Consider the following 20226-nt stretch of genomic DNA (forward strand, 5'->3'; position numbering starts at 1 on the left):
TCTTAAGAAAACTGTGTGCTGAATACAAACTTAAAGTGCGAGCATCGTTATTTCTAGCCGTCTGGCGTAGCGTATAACTTTTGCAGATCTAAATGCAAAGTTACAAAACTTTAGTGCTAGCTGCTTCATACCTGTGTAACTAAAGTAAAGAAAAAGGAAATTCTCGTTAAAAATACTGAAATTAAGATGTCTTTGTTCTTGAAACTGTTCGAGAGAGAAATTGTTGCGGCCGGCGATGGCGGGCTGCGAGAAACTGCTTTTAAAATAAATGCAATGAATAAAAATGGAAAAGGATTTTCAAGCTCCGCCTTTTTAAATGCCTGAAGTCTCGATACATTGTTTTCACGAACTATGCAAACTCACTATTCGATTTATTTCCAACGCTATTTTGTATTGATAGCAATAATCTAGTGGAACTTTAAAAGATTTTTTTGTAATCATAGTCCCATTCTTGTACGTAAATGTGGGGATGTTGATTAGTCTGTCTATTTGTTATTAACTTAAATATCTTTCTTCCTCTAAGACCTAATGAAGTAGTTCAAGCGTAGAAACGTAAACCTAATGGAGAGAAAGTTGGCAATTTGCAAGATGGTTTTAAGTGATCGAATCGAGTGCTTGCTGGCGGATTTCTGGCGTAGCTATTACGATGCCTCTTAAGACATGTCTATGTGACAGACTATTTTCGTCATTAGTATTAATATAGAATGTACAGTATGCTTATTATAGTTAAATAATATAGACTGTTCAATTATTATTTTTTATTGGGGGTTTCACTGCACTTGCACTGTCAGGTGCTATAATCTGTGACACTGCGACCTGTATAGATCTATTTTGCTTGCACTTATTCAAAGTTCGCTACCTAGACCAAGACCGTAAGGTCAGGAATTGAAGGATGTTCTTAGGAGTGATGGGTTTTATCTCCTCATGATATAGTATATATATTCCAAAGTAGATATTTCGTTTATGCATCTGTTCAAGTAAGTGTTCGGTGCTATGTTTCATATGGATACCAATATATTTTAAAAACAATCTATATATGAGAAGAATGTATAAACATATTGGTGTTGAACAAACGATGGCTTCGTGTGATCAAAGACGGCTTCAGATTCAATTGATTAACTCCAAGGTGGCTCTAGACTTGAAGAAATCGACACGAAAACATCTTCATGAATGCGGGGCCCAATTCTCGCGTATTCGAATTTTTATAGAAACCGAAAAAAATCTATGGTTTTTATCTATAACCTATCTATGATTTTTTTTATTATAAACGTATAATTAATTGAATATCACATCAAATATTTTTCAAAAGCAAATCATAAGATCTCAACCATATCTCTATTATTTATAAACGTTACATGAACTTAAATCATTGCCGTGATTTAAAAAAAAAATGTTTTTTCAATTTACGGCAAAACTAACATGACTCCATATTATGTGGTATTGAAATTTGTATTTCTTATATTCTTATGTTATTATAATCTTTATATATATTATTTATGTAAGTTATCTCCATGCAAAATTTCATTTTAATTAGTCCAACAGTTTCGGAGATTAGCCTGTACAAACAGACAGAGAAACGATAAGTTTGAAAAAAATCTAAATGTATTCAATTTCAATTCTAACGTCCCTCTGACTCGGTTTTTGGCATTTTTGTTCCTATGACTCATGACCCCATTACTAGCAATGCACCATATCAGGTTGACCTCCACGCGGTTCCCCCTGGAAACCATCGTGATAAATTCCTAGTGAATTTGTCATGATGGGCCAACTGATCTGACTTCATGCTCATCTTATCATCCTCCACTGGTGCCCCGCCAGCGTAAACCGTTAGCGCAGGCGGGTGCACCATTCCATTATCATCCATAAAAAAGGTCGACTGTAGATGTACAGCACTATGGACGACACGCTGTACCACCTATACGTTGTCATTCTAGAAGACTACCGCCTAATTGGCTACAACTGAAATACAGCTTGTAAATCAAGCTGCTTGACGGCTGAAATAAGCCAGATTTATTATCTACTGAACCAATCTTACGGTTTCGTTGCAATATACCTACCGCTATTTCTAGTATGTATGCTTGTCTTTCGAAGCCTGTATAATCCTCTATCATACGGGTATTTGAACCTTTGTTTTGTATAATAACAGAAGAGTACTCGAATCGGTTCAGCTCGAAATTATTTCGAAGGAAACAAGAATTGCCACCCAGGTGGAATACAAGAGGTGTTGAGATATCGATCGAGTCCCCCCTCCGATCCCACAAGTCGCAAGCAAATGCCGCCCTTTCGCCGCACATAAATCTGGAAATCTCGTATTTTTATGTATGCGCAAACAATAGAAGTGCCGTTTCTATGGCGTCCAACTCTTTTTTGTTCGTAACCGTTATTATTCAACTGGCTTAAAAATGCAAGAGGTGCTCCTGTATTTTTAGTACTAAGTTGAAGTATAGGTAATGCTGAATGCATTTTGATGATTCTTTACACCTGACTTGTAGTATGATTAACACTTTTGATTGTAAGAGATGCGGTGTTGTCACTGGCTGATAAAGAATATATTTTATATTCTAAATTTGTACTTCAATTTATAGTTTCTTTTATTGTATAATACATTGTTGTTTGATACATCTATACTTTGATTCTGTTATCAACAGTCTTTGAATATATTTTCTCTGTTTACCTAGTTATTTTTTGTTTTATCTGTACACAAATAAAATGCGGGTAAACTACAACACGTGGCATATGATTAATAGTCATTAAATTGATGATGACAAAGTTTATAGACAATGTGAATCCGCGCCTATAGTGTATACTTTATTGTTTTTCCCCTCATTTGTTATTTATGGAAATAGAAAGAAAGAAAGAAAGAGAGAGAGAGAAAGAAAGAGAAAGAAAGAAAGAAATAGCGCATAAATCTTCATGTTAAATGTCATCACCCCCTATAACTCCTTTCATCATCTCAGCCCGGAAGACGTCCACTGCTGGACATAGGCCTCCCCCAAAGATCTACATAACTCCTTTACTATGTAGTAATATGTATTTCACTTAAATAGCTGTAACTCATTGCTTACTACAGGGTTAAGGAATTCAATTAATCTGTAACTGTTTTAGAGTAAGAACAATAAAAACTAAGTTCAGTTTTCATATGGTGAAATGGACAGACAATTTGCCAGATTTTCGACAGTAATATTTTAAAGAATCTATCTAAATTATCTACAAATATATTTTCTCATTATTGCTCAACCGCTTTCAGTTTTTACCCAGTTAGCTGATAGGGAATGCCATATGGCATTAAGCTCGCCAATTGTACATTAGTTTAGATAGTGCAATAAAGGATGTATAAATAAATGATAGTAAAATCAAGATGTCGAAACACTCATAAATAAAAAATATTAGGGTTAAAAAGGACTTGTATCCAGAGCCGTAAAATATTAATAAATAAAAAAGATATATTTGGAACGCTCGTTAATACATTTACATGATAACGAGTAATCTATACATATAAATAAAATTGGAGTGTCTGTTTGTAATATTGAAATTACAGTGTTTTACTACATTCATATGAATATAAATACGGTACATACACCAAAATAACATTTGTTACAATTTTTGTCTATCTGTCTGTTTGTTCCGGCTAATCTCTGAAATAGCTGGACCGATTTTTTTTTTGACAGGTAGCTATGTTGTATAAAGGAGTGACTTGGCTACTTTTATTTTAGAAAAATTCTCTAATTATTTTTTTATTAAATTCCACGCGGTAAAAGTCGCGGGAACAGCTAGTTAATAAATAAAATAACAGCGCAGGAAGTAGTCTAACTTGTTCCGCTTGTTGTTGCTTATTCTATGATAAATTGGACTGACACAATCGCAAGCAGTGAACAATATTGCGAATATTAAAGGCATTCCGCTATTTGGCGGTAAAGAAACAAAAATGAAAAAGAACATTAATGAAATACCCCAAAGTAGTAGTAGTTTAAAATTATGCACCTTTGGACTGACACAATAGTGAGTAATTAACAATATTGCGAATATTAAAGGCATTCCGCTATTTGGCGGTAAAGAAACAAAAATGAAAAAGAACATTAATGAAATACCCCAAAGTACTAGTAGTTTAAAATTATGCACCTTTGGACTGACACAATAGTGAATAATTAACAATATTGCGAATATTAAAGGCATTCCGCTATTTGGCGGTAAAGAAACAAAAATGAAAAAGAACATTAATGAAATACCCCAAAGTACTAGTAGTTTAAAATTATGCACCTTTGGACTGACACAATAGTGAGTAATTAACAATATTGCGAATATTAAAATTAATTTATGAAAGAACTTCGCTATGTAGACGATATTTTTTTATACTTTTTGTACATATTTACAATAATACAGATTCATTTAAATTCAAATTTGGGGGAATAGAGCGACCAGCATATGCTATTGAAAATAAAAACCAAAAAACTAATCAGTGTTCGCAACCTGAACAGACCAGTCTCCACAAGCAGTACCCGTTCACTAGTATGACGGATGAGCCAGCCATCATTGCACTCAACCATATTAGAGGGAGCACATCGACCCGACCACCACCACAAGTTTGAACTTTATAGCGAGCATGACTGTTTCAAGTTACTCCACTACGTCATTTATATTATTTGCAGTATAAACTGTACCAATTACAGTTTTCACCCATTACAATATTATTTAATTATTTAAATTACAATAATAATAGGTACATTCATTTGTATACCCGTAAAAACTAGTCGTTTAAAATTAGGTGGTTTAGTTTATGGTTTGCTATGTAAAAATCAATAGATTCGTAATATTGGGAACGGTCAGGTTGTCATGGGGGAAGGGACGTGGAAGGCTTTATCTTTATCGGCCCTGTGTCCATGACATTTCCACGCCCCGGATCTCTGTCACACAAAATACCGTGATATCCGTCCAATGATACAATAAGCTATTATATAAGTGATGAACAATAAACTCACCTGGCTTACGACGCTCTTACTAACTAGCACATATATAGGATCGATATGAAATGAAATGAAATGTTATTTATTCAGTAGATGTTAAAACTAAAACACAAATTAAACAAACAAAAACTTAATCATGACAATAATTACAAATAAAGTATATTTACAATTTATTGTTACAAAATTACAAATTAAGTATGTGCGCGTGTATGTGTATATTTGTCGAAGCATCTACCGAATAGGTCCGTGCTCAGCATAATGCTGCAGCGGCTGGACCGCTGTAATATGGATACAGTCATATATTTAAAGATATAAATAGGTGGTTAACTAACTATAAATTAATTTTTAACATTACTATCCAGACGGCCCTGGTGGTCTAGCGGTTTACCACACCAACTTACTTCCGATGGTCGCGGGTTCGATTCTTCGCATTGCGCGAACATTTGAATTCATGAGTATGATTGTTTGTGTCGGTCTGGATGTGCATTTACAAAAATTTAATCTATTTATTTGTATCTGTTGTCTACTACCCATAATAAAAGCTCTGCTTAGCTTGGGACTAGTACACGCCTGAAACATTATTATTATTACTGGCTGTACACGCAACTGCATCCGCGTGGAATTTAACTTTGTTTTTCTAAAATAAAAGTAGCCTAAGTTACTCCTTATTACATCAGACAGACAGACAAATATAGTAAAAAAACAATATTTTGGTGTATGTACCGTACCGTATATTCATATGCATGTAGTAAAAACGGGTTATTTCAATATTACAAACAGACATTTCAATTGTATGTATATATATAGATTAATATATAAATATATAATTGCATATGTCGTGTTAACGACGAAACTAACTGATTATAAATATATTAAATTTAATCTCAATTATGTTGCAAGAGATATAAAAATAGATGAGTTCAGACTAGATCTGTTATTTGTCTATTTTTATGTCACATTGTGCATATTGTGCATATATATATGTTTATGAGAACTTCATACCAGTCTAAGAAGAAGATCGAAGAAGTCAGTAAACTGAATTGTACACTGAATTCGTTGGATATTGGGTTATTCGAAACACAAACTTCACATCCAATTATACCCTCAACTTTAGTTCAGCTTTAGTGGCAATGCTATCCAGTAGTATTATAGGGTTGCTCTCTTCCTATTATAAAATTGAACAGTTTATCAATGATAATGTTTTTGTAGAAAATATCTAACTTAAAATTCATAGCACTGGCAATGTTATCTGATTGAACAGAGAGTAAGTGCGCAGCGGTTTCTATGTTGATTGTCGCATGCCTAATTCTTTTAATGTAAATCTTAAATGAATATTTATTAAAAAGCAACACACAAGTTTCTTGCTCATTCTTCTTGTGATGAGTCTGCATTCCGAATGAGCGGTAGAATAAAAAAGTGACTATTCAAAAGTGCTGGTATAAAGTTTATTTGAATGAAAAATATTTTTATTCTATTCTTATACGCGCTACTATATTGGGAAATATACTGCATAGAGGAGTGAGGGCAGCTATACCTACACCGAACAAGCAATCTAATCTTCAGACTTAACTATATTACAAGAGCGTACAAATCGGTCAACCAATTTGCTGCTAAAATCGATTAATGCACAAACTCTTTAAGAAAACATTTTACATTTTATATTAAACTGATATCGGTTAGAAATCTTGTTTGTAGAAGTTATTACTTTAGAAATGTTTATAAAATACAGTATTGTCACTGAAATAACTGGACTGGCATATTTTTATAAGAAATACAAAATGTTTTCATTCTATAATAGGATTATTTGTGCTGTCCATTTGTTATATGCTGTCAATGCTGGCAAAGCCTTCAAGTTTACGTCTGTGTAGAAGTTAATCCTTGAACTTCGCCCATATACTGTGAGTCTCCTTTCATGGAAGACCTAAAGCCGAGCTTGCTCCTTTGAAATACTATTGGATGTCTTTGTATTTAACATTTCTCGCACTGCAAATATCCATTTCAATTTTATCTGTACTATATGTATATATTCTATGAAAGTTATTTTATTTTTAACTTTTGTATTTCGAATTTCATATTTATCTACACATTCTATGAAAGTTATTTTATTTTTAACTTTTGAATTTGAATTTCATATTTATCTACACATTCTATGAAAGTTATTTTAAAGCATATTTTATTCAGTTCGACTTTTGAATATTGAATTTCTTGTTTTTTATAACATTGCTCGCACTGCAAATATCAATTTTAATTTTATCTACATATTTCATGAAAGTTATTTTAAAATATATTTTATTCAGTTCAACTTTTGAATTTCGAATTTGTTTTTTTTTTTTGGAGAAGTGAGTTCTTATTGCAAATGGTTTATTTACAACTAGCTACTTGCTCCGGCTTAGCCCGGGTGTACATGTATTATATATATAAACCTTCCTCTAGTATCACTCTATCTATTTAAAAAAAACCGCTTCAAAATCCGTTGTGTAGTTTAAAGATTTAAGCCTACATAGGGACAGACAACGACAGTGACTTTGTTTTATACAACATGTCTTGAGGTTATATTTTATAAAAGCATATATATACATGATGTTTTAAAAGTATTTAAAATATTCCAAAGACTTCCAAAAATAAAGACGCCATTCATATATAATTGTAGGTGTTCATTCAGGTCCAAGAAAATATACTGCCGCGCTATAAACAGCGTTCTAAATGTTTTATAGTTCGGTACATATAAAAGTAGTAATATGTACGTACCATTTATATCGTTATCAAATAGTCAAGCAGGTAGTTAAACTGGGTTATGACTTGCGGTTCGTTCTGTTTAAAGGTTGTATTACACTATCTTATTATGAACTAGCTACTCGGCTTCGTACTGGTGTACATGTATTATATATATAAACCTTCGTCTTGAATCACTCTGTCTATAAACTAAAAATATGGCGGCTGTGGAAATGAAATTACGACTAAATATTAGTATTTCTATTATGAAATTTTTTTTTTTATATCACGTAGGTGGCAAGCAAGCATACGGCTCATCTGATGGTAAATGGTTACCGTAGCCTATGGACGCCTATATATAATATACGTATGTATATTTAAATAATCTCATGCATGGAAGAAATTATACTTCTCTCTTAATTATAATCGTAAAAAATATCTATATTGTGATTATTTTCACTTATATACTAGCTGTGCCCCAGTTTCTCACGCGTGAAATTTTTAGAGTACTAGCTGTTCCCGCGACTGCGTCGGCGTGGAATTTAATGTTATTATTCTAAAATAAAAGTAGCCCAAGTTTTTCGTAATTACATCAGCCAAAAAAAGTCTCGTTAAAATCGGTCCTGCCATTTCAGAGATTAGCCGGAATAAACAGACAGACAAAAGTTGTAAAAAGTGTTGTTTTGGTTACCTTTATTCTGAGATCGTAATTTAATACTTCTACATTTGTCAAGTAGCACTACATTAAAATGACCATCGTATAATTCACCAGGATTTAAACACAATGATTTCCTAATAACTCGACCAGATATGGTACATTGCCTAGCAATGAACTAGGTTCACTTGTTCACTTATTAGGTCACTAGGTTCTTTACTAGCCATCCCCCCTTCCAGATATTTCGTTATAAAATTATGTATAATGTTTATTGCACTTTTAAGTAAAATAGAAAACTTAATTATATACAAAGTGGGTAAAGGTGTAAAATTACATTTCTTTTACTAATATAGATGATCCGTCATTCACAAGTAGCGTACTAGCTACAATTTTACCTATACGATTCTATGAAATGAAATGAAATGAAATGAAATGTATTTATTTGCATGAAATATGGTATAAATATTAAAAGCTTACATTACATTGCTTTCTTGATTCAATTATTTTAGAAATATGAAAGCGTAGCGGGTTTTGTATTAATTGCCGCATGCATTCTTATGTGAAATGTGAATACTATAAACATCAGATGGCAATTGTGAGTAGCTATGACGTGGTCTGGTGTTTTGAGTAGTCATGCTCACTAAAATGTCCAGACTTGTGGCGGCGTGGTGGGCCGGGTCATTGGGCTCCCTAAAATATGGTCGAGCGCAGTGATGGCTGGCTCATCCGTCATACTCGTGAACGGGTGCTGCTTGTAGGGACTGGTCTGCTCTAATCACTATGACTGATTTCCTCTTATTAATTGTTTAACCAGTTGGTTATGTATTCAATATTTTTTTCTTTTTGAGTATTTAATTGAATTAGTGCTAATCGGTGGTTTGTATTCACACACTTAAACTTAAATTGTAAGTAAGAATAAATTATTTAAAAGAGCAACACACAAGTTTCTTGCTTGTTCTTCTTGTGATGAGACAGCATTCCGAATGAGCGGTAGATTAAAAAAAAAAAAATGTTATGACTATTCAAAAGTGCTTCAATGTAAGTTTATTTGAATAAATGATTTTCTATTCTATTCTATTCTATTCTTCAAAAGAATGTCAGTATTAATAAAATTGTCCACATATTTCGCCATTGTTTTGGCATGCAAAAATTTAGTAATATACAAATTATACAATAGAATTAATGAATTTACGTTTAAAAATTGTATTATATGTTAAATATAAGTAGATACGTAACATTTATTTTAGTTAGGTGTCAATCAATATTATACAAATATATCAAACAATACTACTAATTGTATTATCTAATAATTCTACATATAACTCCTAGCTTTTAGCGAAAAATTCATTTATAGTATAAAAACAATTGTCAATTAGCCAATTTCGGAATTGGTATTTAAAAGAATTCATGGTCAATTCTTAAATTATAAGGTAGAAATACTATATTATTATTTGGCGTACCAATAGGTATAATGTTGTTTTTCATTGTTACAGGAGACTTATATATATTAAAACAATTGTCAATTAGCCAATTTCGGAATTGGTATTTAAAAGAATTTATGGTCAATTCTTAAATTATAAGGTAGAAATACTATATTATTTGGCGTACCAATAGGTATAATGTTGTTTTCATTGTTACAGGAGACTTATATATATTAAAACAATTGTCAATTAGCCAATTTCGGAATTGGTATTTAAAAGAATTTATGGTCAATTCTTAAATTATAAGGTAGAAATACTATATTATTATTTGGCGTACCAATAGGTATAATGTTGTTTTTCATTGTTACAGGAGACAAAATGGGCTGTTTTGTCAGTAAAGATAAACTTACAAAGGAGGATATGGATTTCCTCAAAACGCATACGTCGTACGATGAAACCACCATCAAAGAGTGGTACAAGGGCTTCAAGGTAAACTATAAACTATTATATACGCAATGATGTTCTTATAATAGCACTGTATTATATATATAAACCTTCCTCTACAATCACTTTATCTATTAAAGAAACCGCTTCAAGATCCGTTGCGTAGTCCTGATTTAAGCATACATGAGACAGATAGCGGCAGTGACTTTGTTTGGTACTATGTAATGAACTATATAGGTATTGACTACGTTGGATTTCAAATGGGATTATTGTGTCCAACTTTATTGTTGTCTAAGTGCAGTACGGGATAGTAGATCAGTACCTGAAACTCTACGATTGAATCTGCCAATTTAAAAAATTAGCGTTAAAAGGAAAGTTTGTATTTTGTGCTAATTTTTCTCGCAAACATCGGTGACAAAAATAGCATATGTCGCTTACATTAGCTATTAGCCACAGCGGCTACTTTCGACTACTGTCTGTTAAAATACGACATATCACAATAGTGATGCGCCCCGCATTTATTAACTGGTTTTTTTAAATTAAATGATATCTGCTCGTATTACTACGACTGATTTAATCTTATTGTATGTTTATATTTGACCCTAATAAATTAGTGCTAGTTGGTAGTTTGCGTTCACACGTTTCGCATTGAAAAATGAAAACTTGCTCGTTCTTCTTGTGATGAGACAGTTCTCCGAATGCGCGGTAGATTAAAAAAATTATTATGACTATTAAAAAGTACTTAAATGAAGTTTACTTGAATAAAGGATTTTCTATTCTATTCTATTGAATGAGATATCGATATATTTACCGTAATGTAAGTGTAATTTGTATTTTTATTTCACATTACAGCAAGATTGCCCTAACGGCCGTCTAACGCCTGCAAAATTCGTCGACATGTACAAGATGTTTTTCCCGTCCGGGAACGCTGTCGAGTTTTGCGATCATGTATTCCGCACATTCGATATGGACAAGAATGGCTACATAGATTTTAAGGTACAACACTAAAATGAAGTATGAATATAATGAGGTTGTATATCATTTATATTCATATATACTTGGCGAAAATTCGCTGCGCGTTATTTTTAAAGTTATTCAATTGGCTGAGCGAGATTATAGATTCAGTTCCTGTGCGGCGAATTCAGCTGGATTACATTTTTTTATTGCTAACCATTGTTTTGGTTGAACATAACATGACAATAATCAAATTTTTTCCTGTCACTGTTTGATTATTCTACTGCGTATCGACATGGCTATGTTTGTTATAGGAATTTCTGCAAGCAATTCACGTAACGTCAAGCGGAACACCTGAAGAAAAACTGAAGTGGGCATTCCGCATGTACGACGTGGATGGCAATGGTGTGATAGATATTCAAGAAATGACTAAAATAGTCCAGGTAAGTTCATATACTGCATTACTCGATGTGTATTTGGGAATGTATATGTGCGGCAGGTTATAGAAGTGGATGAAACAAGACAAGTCCGTTTGGATAGTGACCTTTTTTTATTGAGTTTTAAGAACATTATAAGGAATCATAGGTCTATTGTACTCTTATTGTTAGAAACCTGTTGTATCATAACGATTTCGTAGGAAACATGTCTACGTAGTAACAAAATATTGATAGCACTAAAATCACCACACGCCTACGGGTGTATCGGACGTGTCCATTATCGAGCTGTTGCTGGTATTTGCGCTCTCTCCTCGCTAAATGCAAATCCCTGTTTTTGACAAATGATGTGTACTATTAATTGTTGAGCTCCGTGTAACTCTCGGGAAATGGAAAACTGCATGCTGAATGCGATTTCATTCCAACGTTCCTGTTTGACGTTTCAATTAACTGTAAAAAAATGTTTGGAGTGGTTGTGTAAATGGAAAGTTGAACAACATTTTTTTTTTACTGATTCTTTTTGGTCTGAATCTGCTTTTTGAATTGGTTGAATAAAAACAAACGATTATTCAATTTAAATTGTATTAAGTATATTTTAATAAAGTAAATAAACCATTTCTAGTGTCGTTACGTTATGTACGCTACAACATGAATTTATTAATTCATAATAAACAATATTTTAATTATGTTCATAGTAATAGCAGTCGTATAATAACTTCATTTCATAAAGTTTGCAATTTGAACTGAATATTGAATAAGTCTGTTTGATTGCATCGCTAATAACAATTTACGTAGTCGCGTAAGTAAATTGTATTTGCTGAACTTAACGTCTCTCCATAAACTGTCTTCCATATCTGTCGGTGCTTTGAATTGCAGTTTAATGCAACTATACGAAGGTTACCAAACTGCGCGCCATTTGAGACCGGTTCTGGTCACAGAACATTAATTGAATACGCTACAGCTTATGCATGCGTTCCGTAGCACTGATGAAATTTTAGCCCTGCTCTAAGTTTAACCATAATTTTGCCTTCAATATGTGTAGGTTTATATATTGATGTATGTGTAGGGTTAACGTTTAATCCTGGCTGGCTTAATTTACCTAAAATGTCGTATGAAATTTCCAACCATTTAGAATCTTGATTGAATTTCGTATAAAGTTTGATATTAAATTGTGAGTCCAAATTTTGATGCTTCGTATCTAAATCGAAATATCGACAACGATGTGCGGTTCCTCAATATTGTTGATATATATATTTGCAATCAATTTATTAACACAATTTTAGTACCTAACATTTAACGTAGGAATTTATTTTTAAATTCAAATTTAAAATTCAAATTCATTATATTTGAAAATTAGACATTCATTATGAAAAAGATAATTTGTCGTAGGAATTTGATTTATATTTGAATCTTTAGACATTCATAATGTATCGTAGGAATTTGTTTTATATTTTAATCTTTAGATATTAATTATGAAAAAGATCATTTATCGTAGGCATTTGTTTTATATTTGAATCTTTAGACATTCATTATGAAAAAGATCATTTATCGTAGGAATTTGTTTTATATTTGAATCTTTAGACATTCATTATGAAAAAGATCATTTATCGTAGGAGTTTGTTTTATATTTGAATCTTTAGACATTCATTATGAAAAAGATCATTTATCGTAGGAGTTTGTTTTATATTTGAATCTTTAGACATTCATTATAAAAATGTTCTTCAATAATGAGACATTAAATGAAAATGTGTCTGCAATTTTATTATTTTAATCCTCACCATAAAGTTTTTACAGTTATGGTTGAAAAACGTTTCGTTAAAAAAAATATTCTGGAATGTAAATTTACAGCCAATTATTATGTCATGACCTAATTACGAAGAAATGTTGCTGGCTGTAGTAAAATAAATGTTATTTTCGATAAACCGCTCCACTCCAGATCATGAGAGTGCCGTGAACATAACCAAATTAGAACCATTTGACTTTTAATAAATTCACTCAGTAGTGTATGATCTCTCACCTGGCAGATGGAGCGTCAATTAATATTTATATGTTTGGTTCTCTCGAGACATAGAAAAGATAATTAATTTTGTAGGTCTGCTCTTATCACTACGACTGATTTAATCTTATTGTTTTTATATTTGACCCAAAAAAATTATGCTGGTTGGTAGTTTGTATTGACACGTTTCGACTTGTAAATGTAAACTTACAAGGATTATTTAAAAGAGCAACACACAAGTTTTTTGCTCGTTCTTCTTGTGATGAGACAGCTTTCCGCACCAGCGGTAGTTAAAAAAAATTGTTCAGACTATTCTAAAGTGCTTAAATTTAGTTTATTTGAATAAATGATTTTCTATTCTATTCTATTCTTTTCTTTGTTTGTGGACGAATAATTACATTATAATTTATATTGAATTGAATTGACGATCAAAGTGAAATACGTTTTATATTTATATATGCTATTATTTAAAATATGTAGTCAATATAACAAGTATCTATATTTTATAACTAGCTGTCCCTGCGACTTTGTCCGCGTCGATTTTAACTTTATTTTTCTAAGATAAAAGTAGCGTAAGTTACTCCTTATTACATCAGCTACCTGCCAATAAAAGTCCCATCAAAATCGGTCCAACTATTTTATAGATTAGCCGCAACAAACATATCGACAGTCAGACAAAAATTTATAAAATATTTTTTGTTGTATGTACCGTATTTATATTCATATGCATGTAGTAAAAAACGGTTATTTCAATATTACAAACAGACACTCCAAGTTTATTTATACGTATAGATGAAAAAAGCTATGGTTGTTCTTGGATAGAACTTTGCTAAAAAATATATTAATTGTATTAGATGTTGATACAATTACTCCACGGGCACTACATTGTTTTTTATAGTCTCTCTTTATGCGACAGACAACTGAAATTGATAAAATTACATTACGTAATATGGTGTCGCTTCTGGGCCAACGGTTACCCTATTAGACTGCTTTGTAGCATTTACGACGCGACCGGCGCCTCGGCACGTTTTAGTTTTAGGACTCTTTCGCCAGGGTTGGCAATTTATCTTTTATACTAATCAACCCCTTATTAAAAATACGATATACTCAATTTGCTTTGTGCATTACCTCAGAACTAACTGATTTTAACTTAACTGTATCTATCACATAGTAACTTTAAGTAGTTATGACGTGGTCGAGTGGGATGAGTAGTCATGCTCACTAAAATGTCCAGACATGTGGCGGCGTGGTGGGCCGGGTCTTTGGGCTCCCTAAAATATGGTCGAGAGCAGTGATGGCTGGCTCATCCGTCATACTCGTGAACGAGTGCTGCTTGTAAAGACTGGTCTGCTCTTATCACTACGACTGATTTAATGTTATTATGTATTTATATTTCAAATTGTGCTGGTTGGTAGTTTGTATTCACACGTTTCGACTTGTAAATGTAAACTTACAAGGATTATTTAAAAGAGCAGCACACAAGTTTCTTGCTCGTTCTTCTTGTGATGAGACAGCTTTCCGAACGAGTGGTAGGGTAGATAAAAAACAAATTGTTATGACTATTCAAAAGTGCTTAAATTAAGTTTATTTTAATAAAGGATCTATTCTATTGTTGTATTTGTTTGAAAGCCGGTGTTGATATGTTCCATAAACTTTGTCAACATTTGACGATTATACGATAATCTATGACTGGAGCAGAAACACAGTGACTATTTTATAATAATCAGAATAACTTTAATATATGTGTGTATTTCCCAAAAGGGAAGCTCACAGCTAAGAAGATACAACTAGTCTGAAGTGACATATATAAAAAAAAGAAATCAAAAATACAAAGTTTATTAAAAGAATGACAGACAAGCAGCCTGCAACAGTTTTTTGTGCTCTATATACGTATAATTAAAGTAAAAATTACTTTGTACTACTGTTACTTAATTACAGTTTTAAAAGAATGACAGACAAGCTGTCTGCAACAGTTTTGTTGTTTGTTTTGTGCACTATATACGTAAGTCTTTTTCGTATCCGTCGGGCAGGAGTTGGCCTTCAGCCGCTCCATAAGTCCTTCCGCGGGTTTGGAGTGCCATCTGCACTCGCCCCATAACGTCCGGTGAAGCTGTAAAGGCCAGCTACGGCTAACAGCATTAGAGTAGTCCGAAAAAAAAAACTATACACGTATAATTAAAGTAAAAATTACTTTGTACTACTGTTACTTAAACACAGTTTTATCTACTCACATACATGACGTACTTATGTGAGTATACAGACAATAAAATGTAAATGGGTAGTGCAGATGACAACAATGAACAAAACTGTTCCCGTGAGCATTAAATTATTGTACAAGAATATGCATATAATTAGTGTATTTCTTCTTTGTTTCAATTTTTTTATCACTAATTTTTTTTTATACTACGATGGTGGCAATCAAGCATACGGCCCATCTGATGGTAAATGGTTACCGTAGCCTATGAACGCCTGAAACACCAGGGGTATCACTTGCGCGTTGCCGACCTTTAAGAAACCTTAATATACCCTTCTTGAAAAACCCCATGCTGAAGTCTCGTGGGAAAACCTCGGCAGGAAGTTTATTCCACAATCTAAGTGTAATTATTGTGTTTTGCAAATATATGTTTTACTTTTGGGGTAAAGAAAAACTATATGGCGCCACTAGTGTGTATCGTTACGTATTTTATTTGATCTAAATTTACTAAAGTTGTCGAAACTGTCAACAGTGGATTAGCCGGGTCGATAGTAGCCCTATCCTCGCCTAATTTAACATGTAATAAAATCCTAGAAAGGTCGTGTAATATATGCGTAATATTGACTGTGGGACTAGTATTGTAGATTGTAGTATGTCGCTCAGAACTTTTATAAAATTAATTTACTTAGCTTTATTAAGTTAGTAAGTTAGTTTAGTAAGTTAGGTAGTTAGTACTAACTTCTCAGTTTGGCTTTTGGTTGACTGGTAAAGAACGCCCTTAGGTGTTAAGTTAAATGTACATATAACAATATGTACATTTATATATTATAATATTTGTGCGTTAAAGTTTAAATAAATAAATAATATCTATACATATTTATAGATATAAATAAAATTGGAGTGTCTGTTTGTAATATTGAAATAAACGTTTTTTACTACATGCATATGAATATAAATACGGTACATACACCAAAATATAATTTTTTACAAATTTTGTCTGTCTATCTGTATGGTTGTTCCGGCTAATCTCTGAAAGTGTTGGACCGATTTTAACGGAATTTGTTTTTGTCAGGTTGCGGATGTGATAAGCAGTAACTTAAGATACTTTTATTTTAGAAAATTAAGTTAAATTCCACGCGGACGAAGTCGCGGGTACACCTAGTTTGTACTATAAACTTTACTTTTTATCTGTCTTCCTCTTACTGATGTGTCCTGATAGTAAAAAAATCTAGTGCTTTTTTCTTTTTTTATCTTTTTTTTTCCTTTTTCTTGTTTTCTTCTTTTTTTATATATATATTAAATATTATGCGCTTCTGACCGCATTCTCATCTGATGTTAAGTGATGATGCGGTATACATGTCCTATATATACACATCTTGTTCCATCCATTTATATAACTTTGACATCGTGTATACCGATTTTGGAAACAATAGTCGCTTACGACTGATATTATTTATATAATATATATATAAGAGAGTAGGTTATTTATATTGACTATCATCGTGATTTTTATACTCGCTGAAATGTTACCAATGATTTCGAAGTGTAATAATTTTTTTTTTAATCTCAGGACAATTCACACAGCGCCGTCTAGACCCAAGTTAAGCTAGCTAAAGCTTGTGTTATGGGTACTAGACAACTGATACAAATACATAGATATATTTTTTTTTGTAAATACATACATTTTATACATAGAAAACACCCAGACCGGTACCAACAATCCTACTCATAAATACAAATTTTTGTGCCGTGTGAGGAATCGAACCCGCGACCATCGGTCGTAAAACGGTGTGCTAGACCGCTAGACCACCGAGGTCGTCAGATGTATACAAAATGTATCAAAATGACCACAAGGATAATCTCGGTATTGGCAATACCTGTTTTTAATAGCACAGGGGACAAACGAGCATGCGGCTCACCTGATGGTAAGTGATTACCGCCGCCCGTGAACACCAGGGGAATTGCAAGTGCGTTGTCTTTATTACATCGCGCTATAGGTAGCTAGCTATAGGTTACATATAGTGGATGTGTTCATTAATTTAATTGTCCCTGTCTCGTTCCAGGCCATCTACGATATGTTAGGCGCTTGCTCGAGTAACAGGCCAGCCGACTCTGCCGAGGAACGTGCCAAAAACATTTTCGCAAAAATGGACGAGAACAACGACGGTCAGCTCACCCAGGACGAGTTCCTCAAGGGCTGCCTCCAGGATGAGGAGCTTTCGAAGATGCTAGCGCCCTAAGCGGCCGAAGGTCACAGTAGCACGACCCTCAAATCCACCCCTATGTTATATCACGACAACCCGACGGCGCGAAAACATATACTTTCCTTCTTACTTTTATCTGCTAAAAAAATTTCTTAATACAATCTGCAAACGAAAATTTCTAAACGTTACAGATTATACTATATTTAGGTCTAGGGAGGAGACTGCGACATGACGTGTCTGTTGAGTAACTCTGCCGCGCGAAGTTAGTTCACAAACGAACTTCGTGTAACAATATAGTCTTAACAAAACTGAAATTAAACTTAATCGCCTCACGAGCATCGCGCCAATGTTCTACAGTCGGTGCAAACTTCTTCAGTTAAAAATACTACGCTCTCCATTCGGTATATTAAGGAATGATGAAATATGAAAATGTTGCTGTCGTGTTGCTGTAGTGTACAGCGTGAGTACAGTGGGCCACATACTGTATTTTGCATTGTACTGAATTATACCTGGACCTTAATTCTGTAACTATAGATAACAACATAACATCAGTCGTGTTTTACGGTCGACGTATAAGTAGATAGGGTCCAGTATTTTCACAAGATTCTGTACAATATGTTTGTATGTACATGATATGTGGCAGACTGTAGACAGAGTTACGTACAGCCGTGGGTATTTGTTGACGTACAGACTGAGTGAAGTGCAGCGTACACTTGTTGATATATACATACACGAAATTGCATCCTCTCCCGCCTATATACCGTTCAAAAATGTAACAAGAGCCACCAACGGCAAATATAAAACGATTTAGATAAGTAATGTATGCAATAACAAAGTACACTCAGTTTTATAGTTTTTTTATTTACTTTATCGTTGATGTCGCGTGCAATGGAGCTAGCAAAACAATATTTCCATTCGCTTGAAGGTTTCTACATTTTTATTCGATGTATTAAAACTTGCACAAACTTTTCTTTGTCCAATGAGAGAATATTTCATTTAACAATAACACTGTTTTCTCTCTATAAGTTTATATGAATATAATAGTTTTGTTTTAATCTATACATCTATACATATAAATAAAATAGGAATGTCTGTTTGTAATATTGAAATAACCGTTTTATATTACATGCATATGAATATAAATATGGTGCATAAACAAAAAAAAAATTTTTACTATTTTTGTCTGTCGGTCTGTTTGTTCCGGGTAATCTCTGAAATGGCTGGACCGATTTTGATGGCAGGTAGCTGCAGGTAGTAGGACTTAGGCTACTTTTATTTCAGAAAAATAAAGTTAAATTCCACGCGGACGACGTCGCGGGAACAGCTAGTAAGAAATAAATAGAATCTACGAGCGGGCCAGCAAACGTTTATTTAACAATGTGTGTGCAGGGAACGTAGGTACACGTTGTACGCGGCGGCAGTTAATTGTGAATGCAGCTTACCAACCGACAAAGTAAACACGGAGCAAATCGATTGATTGCATCTGCATATTTGATCTACGCTCCACTGTTCCCCGAAATTGTTCGTCTAAAAACAGATTCGAATAACACAAGTGTAACTATTGTATTGTCTACGAGTTAGTTTTAGTTTTAGTGATGTCTATATCGGATGTTGTACGCCGCTCTTCACACGCCCCAACTATACAATACCCCGACACGTGTTTCTCGTCGATTGTAAAACAGAATTTAATGTTAAGCAACTCGTTGATGTAACGAATTTAGCGTCAATGAATTCTTGAGTATTAATAAAATGTCCATTCCTATTTGATAAATGTATTATGAATGATATTTGTATGTCAAGTATTATATGTCTGCCGCTGTCGGATTGTCCACTTGCTAATCGTATAAGTATTGTATCCGAACCACAAATCACTCTACACACACTTAGATTATATAATTATTACCTGTAGTACTTGATCTATCTGATTCAATCTTGTTTCTCCGTTGAAAGAATACTGCTGCACCGTATAAAGTAAAGTCAATCTTAATATTATAATATTAAGGCAACAATTAGTGTAGTCGTGTAAGAACAGAATCGGTCAGATTGGTTCATTAATACACAATGTTGCGTGCACGCATCCATTCCGTATCGGGTACGTACGTACAATATGCGTGCTCAACACCGACGCCAGTAATCTGATCCATTCTGTGGACGTTATGTCCAATTATATAAGTCTTAAAGTAAACATAATGTTTTACATTGAACTCGTTTAAAATATCGGTGTTGTATTATCTTTACATTCGGTGTAATT

At 33.2% G+C, this 20226-nt stretch overlaps 2 protein-coding genes across 7 annotated transcripts in view; both read left to right on the top strand.

Annotated features, from left to right (window-relative positions):
• The window catches only part of LOC131853085 (neuronal calcium sensor 2), a 155073-nt gene extending 135988 nt beyond the window's left edge, over positions 1-19085 (top strand). For all 4 annotated transcript variants that reach the window (XM_059203900.1, XM_059203901.1, XM_059203898.1 and 1 more), the window contains 4 exons: positions 10120-10238; positions 11046-11189; positions 11462-11590; positions 17835-19085. In XM_059203900.1, the coding sequence (XP_059059883.1) occupies positions 10128-10238; positions 11046-11189; positions 11462-11590; positions 17835-18011 (561 nt within the window). In that variant the 5' untranslated portion in view covers positions 10120-10127 and the 3' untranslated portion in view covers positions 18012-19085. The remainder of the gene's footprint in view (positions 1-10119; positions 10239-11045; positions 11190-11461; positions 11591-17834) is intronic.
• Positions 1-20226, top strand: part of LOC131853084 (neurocalcin homolog) — a 169757-nt gene that overhangs the window by 136151 nt on the left and 13380 nt on the right. Inside the window, exon 1 of one of the 3 annotated variants that reach the window (XM_059203895.1) lies at positions 11102-11189. The exons of the other annotated variants lie outside the window; for them this stretch is intronic. The gene's annotated coding sequence lies outside the window, so the exon portion shown is untranslated. Of the gene's footprint in view, positions 1-11101; positions 11190-20226 lie in introns of those variants that run through there. 3 annotated transcript variants of the gene reach the window in all.

Source organism: Achroia grisella, unplaced genomic scaffold (genome assembly GCF_030625045.1).
Source record: "Achroia grisella isolate CSIRO2021 unplaced genomic scaffold, CSIRO_AGI_Agris_v1 utg874, whole genome shotgun sequence".
In the NCBI taxonomy this organism is placed as follows: domain Eukaryota; kingdom Metazoa; phylum Arthropoda; class Insecta; order Lepidoptera; family Pyralidae; genus Achroia; species Achroia grisella.